This window comes from Grus americana, chromosome 6, assembly GCF_028858705.1.
Source record: "Grus americana isolate bGruAme1 chromosome 6, bGruAme1.mat, whole genome shotgun sequence".
Taxonomy (NCBI): domain Eukaryota; kingdom Metazoa; phylum Chordata; class Aves; order Gruiformes; family Gruidae; genus Grus; species Grus americana.
In genome coordinates, this window is record NC_072857.1 from 6191016 (window position 1) to 6203788 (window position 12773).

Below are 12773 nucleotides of genomic sequence, written 5' to 3' on the forward strand. Positions count from 1 at the left end.
CCTATCATCTCATGCCTTGCAAGCCACTCGTACATTTAGAAGCCATAGATCACCCAAATCAGAGGAGGAGCTGGAACACATAGAGTACAGTTTATTGGAGTTGCAATATATCAAACTTCAAAAGCGATCACAGCAAAGCTGTTTCAGCTGTGGCAAGGGTGGTTGTGCTGTGAGAAGGTGCCAACATGTGAATGTTTGGCCTAACGCTGATTTCTTGCATAAGTTGCCTTGAGCTCTTTACAGCAGAGCAGTACAGCCATTCCCCACAAACCACTAACAGTCAGTCCTGAGGAGGATGCCTCCGATCATTTAAGAACTGGAGAATGTCTTAAGAGTTGAACGTAAAAATGCAAGCAAGGTGGTGCAAAGTATTCAGTACAAGAGCAGAACTGGTTGGACACCACATTACATTCCAGAATGTAAGGGCAGTAGATACAAATCTTAAATACATTTTAAATTATTAGCAGTATTTTATTTTTTATTTTAGCTGAAGTCTCAGTTAATAGAGCTAAAATAAAGACAGCTTCTTTCAAAATCTTTATTGATTTATTTATTTAAACTATTATGTATGTCAGTGGCAGAGATGTTTCAAAGTAAGTGATGGCATGAATGAGTATCTGAAAGAATATTTTTTTGATAAACTAGAAAGCCAGAGGTAAAAAAGCCAAATCTGGCTTCAGTTCTGAATTAGAGAATCAAGGTTTGTCCAAATTGTTGTTTCTTTATGTCTATAATTTTCAGAGTATTTGAAATCTCAAAAACCAGTGGTTTGCAACTGTAACAAATAATAGTCTTAGTGATAATTTGAAAGCAAATGTTGAAATTAAAACAAGTGGTATGAAATATATTTCAAATTTAATCTCTGACGTTAAATTAGCATAAAATACAGTATGTTTCCCATATTACAAAGGCAAAAAAATTAAATTACATTGAAAGATATACTAATTGATTGCTTTGTTCATTTTTATACTGCATCATTGATCTTTCTTGGAACATTTGAATGTTTTAAATATTTCTTTCATCCATAACATTGATCAGAGCATGTAACATTTATTTTTCAAACCATCTGTATTTCAGCATTGTATTCCTGATTTTCCATAAATTAACGTAAAAGCTAGTCTAATATATTCTTTCTCCCGGGGTTTAGATGAGGAACCTTTCTTAATTCTGGCTGATCATCATGAAATAAGAAAAATTAGCACTGATGGATCCAACTACACTTTGTTGAAACAGGTATAATCATAGTACCATGCTCTAAGTTTAACTCAATACTTTTATTCTTTTCTAAAGTGTGCAACTGACAGAAACCTCATCCTACAATTGGCATTGTATGCACCATAGAACAACTGCAGTACCTTCACAGTTTTTATAACATTTTAAATTGACTAATTTCTCTGAGTTTGACATGATTAAAGCTCAGGCAGTTGTTTCATCAGCCATTCTGATGAATGAAAATGAAAAATTATGTTATTTGTGATCCTCTTCCATCACAATATGTTTTGTGCAATTTGTGTATTTCGATTTTCCAAAAAAAACCCCAAAAAACCCCCCCCAAAAAAAAACCCCCACAAACCAAACAAACCCAAAAAACTATTTGGCCATGTATTATTTGGGCTACTTACTGTTATAATCCAAAACTATTTTTTTTTTCATTTAGACACACAATTCCAAGATTTACAGTATTACAATACATGAACCTATATTTTTGGCTAAATCTAACTTTTTACATAATTACTCTAAATTATTGTAACAGGAAAAAAACTTATTTGAAAACCTACAAAAATAGAAAGTCACCCAGTAAGTACAGAGCTGTCATTTTAGCAGTTTCTGCTCTGCTGCTATGCTTCACCTAAGTGTAGTTACTTACCATAGATTAGTGTTCCCAAATATGTTTTAATAAAAACATCTGTTTCCTTGAGTACTAATTAATTGTAGAAAGACTAGAAAAATCAGTTATGCCAGTCAGTAGCTTTAGGCTTTTTGTGACTTCTTGTGTCAGTAAGCTGCGCATCTTAATGTCACAAGAGAGGTGTTCAGGTCTTCACAACAGTAATTACAAAATTAACCATCTTGCATCAAACACTGACTTTATTTAAACATAGCAAGCATTATGTTAAAGTCTGTTCTTCTGAAATCCTTCTGACTCTCTCATTTACATCTCACTGACTCTCTCCTCTTTTGCTGGTATATCTATTAATAGAAGCCCATGAAAAGAGAGGAGCAACAGTAAATTTCCTTTATGGTTGGTGCCGACAGATTGTCTCAGAGCTTCATCAGACTTGAATTTAATTGACTCCTCTTCAGTACATTAGAGGCCGTGTAGCTCCAGCCATTGGAAAGAATCTGTGTTTCCGTATCACGTTAATTCACTAGTCTGATAAATACCTCTGCTATTGAACGTACTGGTCTTTGATGCTACAAATACGGCATTTTTAAAGGCATCCAGATTTGAAAGCAAAAGGAGGAGCTATACCAGCAGAACAGGTGGGCTGTCATCCTCATAAGGACATCTTTTTGTCCTTGTAATGTTATGGTGGATCGGCTCTTTCATAGACATCTACCAGATGAAGGCAAATACCAGAGCTGCTCTGGCAAGGAGCAAAACCACCCTTCTCTGTGTATTTGATCTGTGCTTTGCCATTCTAACAGTTGTTCATATAAACTCGGAGTAAAGGAACTGAAAGTAGGAGTTCATTCAGTCTTCTCTGAGTTGTTATGTGCCAACTTTTTCCTCTCTTTTTTTTTTTTTTTCCAAATATACATAAACAGTGCAACTGTTTGAATTGTGTCTCATGTATGTTCTTTGCCTTCCATTTCCTTCACTCCTAGTCATCAAAATCCTTAGGGTTTCTTTAGACAGAGTAGATAGAGAGAGTCTTCCTCCTTGTTATTTGTGATTTTTACCTGCATTTTTTTAATTGGGGCACTAAGGGGCCTAGGATACCATGTGCTGTGTGTAACAGAAATAAAGAAAACCACAGGTTTAAGATGAGAGACTAATGCAGCTGATGCCATCTGAAAGCTTCCCTGTTCCTTCTAAAAGCAGATTACGTGAGAAATGACAACGAGTTATGCTAGGAGGACTTAGAAGTGACATGTAGATGAGGAAGAGGAGATGTTGTCTGGACAGAGAACTCTATTGCAGATGTACAGAAATAATTTTACCTGCAGTTGATGTTCTGATAAATATTGAAACTAAACTGACCCAAAATAAAACACTTGAAAACAATGACTTGCAGGCAGTCAATTCTCTGTATTAGTCTGGATACATGAGAAACTTTTACAGTATTGTAGAATAGGTAGGTATAAGGCTAATTTTGCACAAATTACTGACTTTGATTTCTAAAATGTTTTAAATTTTTGTTAGTTTTTTGTATTTGCCTATTGTCTCCTTTGTTAAGAATTTTGGGTGGGGATTTACCTGGAGATGCATTTGTACTAATAGAAAAAGAGACAGGAAAAGTGTTTTGCAGCACAGTTATGACTGGCAGAACTGCAGTTGGTTTTGTTAAAACCCTGTGTGCATGTATATGTGATTTTTGAAAATGAGAGTGGTCCTCCAACACTATATTGTTTCAGACTTTCTGAACCAGACCAGTGATGGTTTGTGCAGCCTAATCACTCTTCTCCTCTACATTTTGATCAAAAGATTTACAGTATTACACTATAGTAGTTGGCAGATAAGCGGTGTATCACTTTCTGTACAGTTAAATATTGTTGTTCTTAGTTGTTTAGTTTAGTTGGCTAGTCCAGCACATCCCCTCTACAGCTATGAATTACATTAACAAGGGACGTTGCTGATCTACCTGAGTAGAATGTCATTGGGCTGATAACAATCGATTAAATGATCTTGCAGTTTTAGAAGGCATGTGAACTACATCTGTTCTTTTTAACACTGCTGCTCCATCTTTGATTGACAACAACATCTTTGTATATTAAGACTAATTGTGATTTCACTACATATCAGAATGTTAAGCAGATTATGGGGCAAGAATAAGAGCCATCACCTGAATAGAATACCTCTCTTTCATATCTGCCTTTTGGGAGGAAAAGTCATTATTATATGACTGCTCTTTCCAATATGTAGGAAAACCTCAAATATGATCACCACTCCTTCTTACAATGTATTGACTTAGTGATTGGAGCCATAGGAGACTTCCAGATGCCTGCTGGATCTCTAACTTCCACACTTCATGTATATACTACCTCTGCGTGTGCATATATACACACATATCTATATGTACACAGTACCTATAATACAGCATGTAGGAATTGAAAACCTCCTTATTGAGGAATTAAAATTCATGCTTTTTTGAACATCACAGTTTTGAATTCCTGATTAATTTGTATTAATAATGAAATGTTTTCATTAAGTAAAGACAATAAATTATATGCTATTTCTGAGTTAATTGTTATAAAATTAATGTCTTCTAGTTTGCCAAAGTAATGCCAAAGGTAGTAATTAACAGAGAAATAGAGCAAAAGTTAAAATATTTACTATTAAATTGAAAACTGAAAAACGCAGAGGCTTCATTTAATCTCATAGGTCATCTGCATTTTTGAAGGGAGATGGTTCTTTGTCACCCTATTCATTTCTGTTACAATTTTTATCTTAGTCTGATTGTTAACAAGTAGTGTGTGGAAAAATGAGAGGGGTCCTTCAAAAATATGCAGTCAGTAACATAAAGCATCTTGAATATTACCTGTAATATATTTTGCGTTCTGAATGCTGTCAAACAGTTCGTGTTCAAATGTGAATAAAAGGACTTTTTTTTTCTGGTTTTAGGGGCTCAACAATGTGATTGCAATAGACTTTGACTATAGAGAAGAATTCATCTATTGGATTGATTCCAGCAGACCAAATGGCAGTCGCATAAACAGAATGTGTTTAAATGGAAGTGACATCAAGGTAAGTGGGGATTAATAATGTCATTACTAGAATTCACTTTTTTGAGTATTTTGGGAAATGCTCCTTCATGTTTTTAACCCAGATTGTGAGGTTTTGCTATATGCATACAAACACAGCATGAGCTAGTCCTAGTAAAATTTAATTGTGTTTGTATCTTATTTGAAGTAGCAATAGGGACTAAGAGGACTGTATTCATGAGCTAAATTCTTATGATTTAGCTGACAGTTGACTGAATTCACAGTTCAGTGTCATTTACAGGACGCCAGAGAAAAAAGAGGTATAATTAGGTGTAAGCTGTGTAAATACACTGATGTATTATTTCTTCATATACAATTTTCAGTTTTAGTCTCACCTCCACTACACTGATAATGAAAATAACTCAATGTCTTCACTGAGAATAATCCAGAGTAAAACTTCACTCCTGTTTCTGCACAGCCTATCTGTTTTCCTGATGTAGTGGACTAAGTTCACAAATCCACTATTAAGCACATTTGTTGACTTAGATGAACATTTTTTCAGAATTTGTGATAAGCAGTCTGGAGTTCCGCTTTGCTTATTCCCTTATGTCTGACCTCAAACAAGGAAAAAAATGAACAGTAACATATCCTATGAATTTTGTTCCCTCATTGTACCTCAGTATATTGTGCAGAGAGAAAAGGTTTTTATTTCTCATTTGCAGCTTAGTACATGGCCTGACACATCCTCAGAGCACACCAACTTTTTGAGGGTTAAGGTTTGGAAGTGACTGGCATCATTGAACCTTGTTTCCATCCTTCACACAGAAATAATTGTTCTTAGAACTCAAAACAAATGTGGACAAGCATAAGTTATGGCACTCTGATTGCATTGAGGTAAAACTAAAATCCAGCATGCACTCAAAAGTTCTTGTGAGTCTCTGCAAGGCTTCTTCCTGCAAAAAGTAGGAGACGGGCAAGTGTGGGGTTCAAAATCCATTAAATCATTGAATCATATTTATTGCCTTTAAACATTTTACAAAGCATCCTATTCAGCTTCTTGTCCATTCTGGATGAATCTGTATTTTGTTCTTTTAGGGAATATTTTCAGAACTGGGGATGACCCCAGACTTTTTCTTTCTAATATTAACTATTTCAAGAAGTACAAAGAATTTTTCCAGTCAAAAAGTTGTAATTGCCAGATGGGAGAGTACAAAAGACTCCTATTACTTTCTTAGGTTGTGGGCATGGAGAATATTTCTTTTTTCCTTCATTAATATTTTGCAATTTACAGAATGAGTGTCATCTTGATGGAGATTGTACTCAAAATTGAAAGCAAAAATTGTGAGAATAAGTGCATTTAATTTTCATAAGAAATTTTTCTTTCACTGAAAAACTTTGCCCAGATTTGGCCTCTGAAAGCTAAAATTGTGTGCAAAAATTTATCAAGGATCATATATTGTAGCTGTCTGATATTCTGTCAGTAATCTTTTATCCAGTGCCAAATGGTAACTTTATGTCTCTGACTTAGATTTTAATAGGTTACCATAGCACATATTTCATAATTGATGTTACAAATAATTAGTTTCTGAGTAAACCTGTTAAGATATTTTTTTTTGTCATGAAAGAGACTCTTTATGGTTGACAGCTTTTTCCTTGAAGTTTGAATTTCTTATTTCCTTCATACTTCTTGGTTTACTATTTACTATAAATAAATATACTATTAGTGTAAATGATACTGTTTGATATATTACCTACAATTTCCCTTTTAGAAGATAGCATCTTTTCAGCATACCAACTCTAGCTTTCTTGGTCTGGGAAACCTGATGGCATCTCATTTTTCTTCTGCATCTGGTCATGTAGGAGATATTTATATAACTGAAGCAACAACTTTTTTACATACTTGTGTTGAAGCATTAACACAGTGATTTGTGTATAGTATTGTAGATTCAAATGAAATCTGTTATTGGAAATGCTGTAGTAAGCTGGATTGTGTACATTAAATGTCACACTGGTGATCTCAATGACTGGAATAAGCTTAAAGTGACCCTCCAAAGGAAAAGTCATCAGAAAAGAGAGACTGATTACTTTGGTTGATGTTTCTAGATAGTGTAGCTAAATTACTATCCAGGTTTGGAGACCTATCCATTTCTACATGAAATGCCCCATGGTACAGTGCAGCAGTTGCTGCAATTACACATTTATCACATTTATAAAATAGTGAAGCTGGTAGTGCTAGGGTAAGAGTAAAGTATTTTATTCATATTAAAAAATCGGTGCATGCCTGGATTTAATTTTGAAAAGATTTTATAATGTGATAAATAACGTAATAACCTGAAAGGGTGCTTTTACATATTCATAACTATAAAATTGATTTAGTGTCTCACAGTGTCCCTTTTTATCTTGAAGGCTTTTCAGTATCTTCAAATGTAAATAAATTTAAAAACAAAATGTTCGGTTTTACATGATCAGGTTTATGTGTAAAGTTTATACTCTATTGCACGTGCTTTTAGTGGTGAAGATGACAATAAATTAGAATGTACACTACAGTAATAAACCCATTATTACTACTTAAGAAATGTTAAATATTTTGAAGTATTGTTTTCTCTCTTTTTTGGGTTTTTTCCTTAAGTTCTAGTTGCACAGACCTAATCAGGACCTAATCAGCAAAGGAATAGGTCAGAATAGACCTTATCAAGAATAGAATTTTTAAGCCTAGATTAAGTTGGACTCTAATGATTGGGAATATTCACATGTCACTCAACACTTAATGTGAGGTACTCCCAGCCAAGCAAGATCAAGTCATACAATCATGATGAGATTCATAATCATGTATATCTAGAGGTGTTTGTTCAAGTCTCAGAATTATTCAAGTCATCAAAAGTTTTGAGGATAACACATCCCTGTAAGTAGAGCGTAGGCTTTCCAGTAGGTCACTAAATTGCTTCTGTCTCTTAGTTTATTCTTTAATAATGTAGTCCTTTTGAAATTTAAGAAATTCTTAGAAAGTTTCTTTTTCTTCTGCCACATGACTGTTGGAAATAAAAGCACAGTATTTACTTTCCCACTAGGTAATCTTTTTCTGTTTGCCTGAGTTGGCTGCCCTTATGGTCTATCTGTCATGATGACATATGGCACCACTGTGATATTAAAATGAAATATATGCCAATGTAGACTGGTGAGAGAACTGGTGAGCTAATAAGCAGACATGTTTGAGGGTACGCTATAGGGAAAGAAACCTCATCTCCATTCTGTTCTGTGAAAAATAAACAGAGTTGTAAAGCGAAAAAAGTATTTTTTTTTTAAATTAAGACAAAAGGAAAATTAGACACTTGAAAAATGAAAGATATAAAATTCTTAAAATTTATTGCATACTGCAGGGAAGTTGGAAATTTCCTATTTACTACACCATAGTATTCTCCATTCTCTCTTACTGTAAGGAAAACATCCCATTGTCTTAGTTACTTAAGAAGTGTCATTACTTCAGAAGTGTCATTGTTTAACAGAGAATATTACCTATTTTTCCCACGTTATGTGTCAGTGTATCATATAACCAACGTCTCAATATTCTGGTATTACTAACTCTTGAATTGTTCCTTTTCCCAGTATTTAGATTAATAATTTATGTAAATTTTGCTTTTCTAGGTAGTCCACAATACAGCTGTTCCTAATGCACTGGCAGTCGATTGGATTGGGAAGAATCTCTATTGGTCTGACACTGAAAAGAGAATTATTGAGGTGTCTAAACTCAATGGCTTATACCCTACCGTCCTTGTGAGCAAGCGAGTGAAGTTTCCTAGAGATCTGTCCTTGGATCCTCAAGCTGGGTATGAAGCAGCCATTTTGCAGTAATTTGTATTTATTCCTAATTTTATATTTCAGTATTTTTTAATAAAAACAGAAGATAGGAAATACTAATTACTTTTTAATATCTAACTTGCAGCTACACTGGATATCCGTAGTCTAAAATGCATTACCAGTGTTTACTATATCATCATTACATATTAAATTGGTATAATAGAAAGATGAATGCAGGTACTAAACCACATCTTGTTATATTTACTATTCTGTAAATGTTTTCTTTTGGTAGAAGTAAAGCAGATATTTCAAAAAATATCCCTATAGTTTTTGGGGTTGTTTTAGAAGTCTGTCACTAAATAACAAAAAGTTCATATTACAAGGAGACAATTCTTACGTTTTGTTTCACTTATTCACTGAACTGTTTTGTTAGCACTCTTTTCTGCGTTTAGTAGTTTCAAAAATAATTTAGGCCACTTAATTACCATCTACTGGAAGACTTTTTTCGGATAGTTTTTACATGTTAATCGAAGAGTGAAAATGTTTAATCCTGCATAATCTGCAGATAGCTTTTGCCTTTTTTTACTCTATAAAATTAAAGGTTTGATTTTTCACACAAGTCTAATAACTGGACTGATTGTTAGGATAGAAGGGATTTATTTTAGGAGACTAAGTTTCTAACTTTAGTTTTCAGAAAGCTGAAATGATCAATATGCTGGAAAAATTTATTGCAACAACATGATAAGTGAGAACTGCCTAGTTAGTTATAGTTTGTTAAGTGGTACCTTTAATTGCTAATTCTATTAATTATTGCATGACTTATTAATATAAATAAGTAAATTATCTGTGCTTGCATTCTGAGTGCAGTTTTGAGCACCACCACCATTTTTGAATTATTGACTGGTGCGAGAGCTATTGGAACCATGGACACTTTTTTTCACAGTTACAGTTTCAAAAGATTGGAGTTTTTCCCTTAAAATTGATGTCCTTGAGAAAATTAACCTACTACTATGAATTTTAAAGAGAAAGAAAGAAAAGTCATCTTTCCATTAACAAATTTATTTAATATCTGATTTTCATGGAATCACAGAATAGTTGAGGTTGGAATGGACCACTGAAGGTCATCTTATCCAACCCCAAGAGATACAAGCACTTTCTACTTTTTTTCTGTTTGTTTGGGGTTTTTTTAAACAGAAATTTTCTAGCCATATCTATGTGGTCAAAACCAGATCAGCATTAGAGAAACTCACATAAACTATCTAACTGCTTCATGCCAGCATCTAATTTAGATGATAGAAGAAGAAAGATTTTATCTTCTTGAAACAGAAAATACATAAAAACATTGAGGTATTTCCTATTTATGTGACAATATGTGTAATGCCACACTGGAGCCATTGGTCACTGGCTCTATATGGCTCAATATCCAGTTAATGCCTCATAAACAGAAGCCTTCTAATTCACCAGGAAACCATCTTCTATATTAAAACTATCCACTAAAATCTGAGTGTACACTGAAATTCATTAAAACATGGTGTATTTATAACCAAATGTATTCTCTTAAATAAATATTTATGCGGCATATAATCTTTAAGAAAAATAATGCTTGCGAATAGTAATACTTAAATTATTATCTGGAGTCTGAATAGATAAAATATAGACTATGGAAAGTTTGCCCTATGTCTTTTCAGATCTGAATTCCGTATGTAATGCTTTCTGTTTTGTGGAACATTAGGATATATCTGCATAAATTGGATGAATAAAGCTATCGTAGTGTCTTATAAGACTCCTATAGGATCATGGCCAATTAATGATTCTTTTCCATTTCTAAATCCTAAGGCTCAAGTAATTACCTCAAGTATCAGTGACAGCAGAAAAATGTTGAGTTGGTCTGGACTCCACCTAAACAAAGAAAAGCAGTGTATTTCCTAGCTAAGAAATGTAACCTGTCTACTTTACTATTTTTAAGAGAAAAGCCATTTTCTACCAGTCGTTAGAACTAGCATTGCAATTTTTTTTGTAACTGTACCCTTTCTTCCCTGTAAAATTTGGCAGGGAAGATGTAGACATTTGTTAAATGTATTCAAGATACCAATACGTTGTATCTCTCCCTGGTTGTCTGGACATCCAGGATACATTCATTGTGTATGCAAAAATCAACTCTACAAAGTTTGTACAGAGAGTCCCAGTATTCCAGGAAGTTTTAGATGTACGCAGGCATAATAAACTTATTGTGCTCATGCTCAGTGCAAAGGATGTGTACAGACTTAGCTTTCTGAGGCCAAGCTCTTTTTTTTTCTTAAATAAATATATTTGTTTGTTTTAATATGGAAAGCTGCTGGGGAAAAAACTCTGTGTTTGCATTTCAAATTCATTGTTTGAAATAGTATTAATTGTATTTTTTTGTTTTCTCGCAAATGAGAAATGCTAAATCAACTGTGTTGCCGATGCCATACAATAGTAATGGTGTTTCCAAAGAAAAGTTTTCTGTTGTAGTCAGTGAAGAAAGTTCCCTTTCTCTACTGCTTATGTGGAGCAGGCTCAGTGCCAACCTAATGCACCTGTGTTTTGTAGGATACCTGTACCTGTTCTTAGGGCCACCATTTTCTCCCGCACACAAATACTATTCCAGGTGGCTATTAAGAACATGAGCTGCATCTAGGTTTTTGAGAGCCTGGCCAAAACCTGTAAAGTCGAGTCATATCAGCTTCCCAGATGGCAAGATCTGTCCTGAGGTTCTAAATAATGGCATACAACAGTAGCAATATGCATCCATGTACCAAATAATTTTTTTTTCTTTATTTAAAAAAAAAAAAAAACACAAAAAAACCCCACAACCCCCCCAAAAAAACCAAACCATAAGAAACCATGTTCTATATTGTGGCTAAATAGCATATTGAGGAGAAAATTGCCACTCGACTTTCCAACAGGCTTTCTCAGTGCTTCACCTATTTTTAAGCCCTTTATGTGAGAACGTGTTTTTGAACTAGTACTTCTTGAAGTAAAATAATTTGTATCATATTGCTATTAACATCAGCCCAAGGTTTTGTAATATGCATTAAGAAAAAAGTAACTGTAATACAATATTTGTTTTAAGTTTGGTAGTGATGCCATTTTTGTGGATATGAGATTTGCCAAGTCCATTCAGGTGGTACTTCAAATTCTAAGGTATCAAGACTAAGCAATTTAAATACCCGTTTTACTAGTCCATAATTAATTTGATGAAATCACATGTAACGTGGGATTCTGCTATTCAAACCCTTTACGTTTAGCACACTCATTTACAGACAAGTCTAGAAAACTTCAAGAATCTATTTGAAAAATGGAACCATTATAGAACAACTACCGATTTATTCTTTATATCAACTAAATTAATTTATTTAATTTAATCAATTAATTGTTTATTGTTATTATTTTTGCATCTCTAAACGAAGCAGGTGTTGTATTTTGTTTTATAGATACTTGTACTGGATTGATTGCTGTGAATATCCTCACATTGGCCGTGTTGGTATGGATGGCTCCAGTCAGACAGTTGTCGTAGAAACACAGATATCTAGACCTATGGCTCTTACAATAGATTATGTCAACCATAGACTGTATTGGGCTGATGAAAATCATATTGAGTTTTCTGACATGGATGGATCTCACCGACATAAAGGTTGGTCAACAGCTTTTTTGGCGTTTCTTTTTGTTTGTTTTTTTATTCTTTTTGATAATTTTTAAATTGAAGATGTTGTGCATGCTATGTATGATTATGTAAAAACTGTACTTTAAAACATTTTTGCAACCTTTTTTGATACATTTTTTTCCTTTTAATCAATATTTTAAAAGTTGCTTTTCATATTCCTTTTCTGTTACGCATATGAATAATTTTTAAACATGCAGTAATACATGTCCATGGAAAAAATGTCAAACGAAAACACAAACTCCTGGAACAGACTCAGCAATCAGAGGCTGCCCTGTCAATTCTGTTCTCTAGTGTGTATTTGCAACGCATATTTTAGACGAAGTTACAAAGCCAGTGTAATTTGGCTGTTAAAAGTGGAAGGGATATGTACTGTGTGCCTTTTCTCCAGCCTGTGAAAGCCTGGAAATGCCCATTAGTCTGCTCAGCA

At 33.9% G+C, this 12773-nt stretch overlaps 1 protein-coding gene across 7 annotated transcripts in view; it reads left to right on the plus strand.

Moving 5' to 3' along the window:
* LRP1B (LDL receptor related protein 1B) overlaps positions 1–12773 on the plus strand; it is a 738176-nt gene that overhangs the window by 617816 nt on the left and 107587 nt on the right. For all 7 annotated transcript variants that reach the window (XR_008577717.1, XM_054830556.1, XM_054830557.1 and 4 more), the window contains 4 exons: positions 1148–1233; positions 4787–4909; positions 8509–8690; positions 12117–12316. Coding sequence is in view for 6 of the 7 variants with exons in the window: in XM_054830556.1 (XP_054686531.1) it covers positions 1148–1233; positions 4787–4909; positions 8509–8690; positions 12117–12316 (591 nt within the window). In the remaining variant the exon portion in view is untranslated. The remainder of the gene's footprint in view (positions 1–1147; positions 1234–4786; positions 4910–8508; positions 8691–12116; positions 12317–12773) is intronic.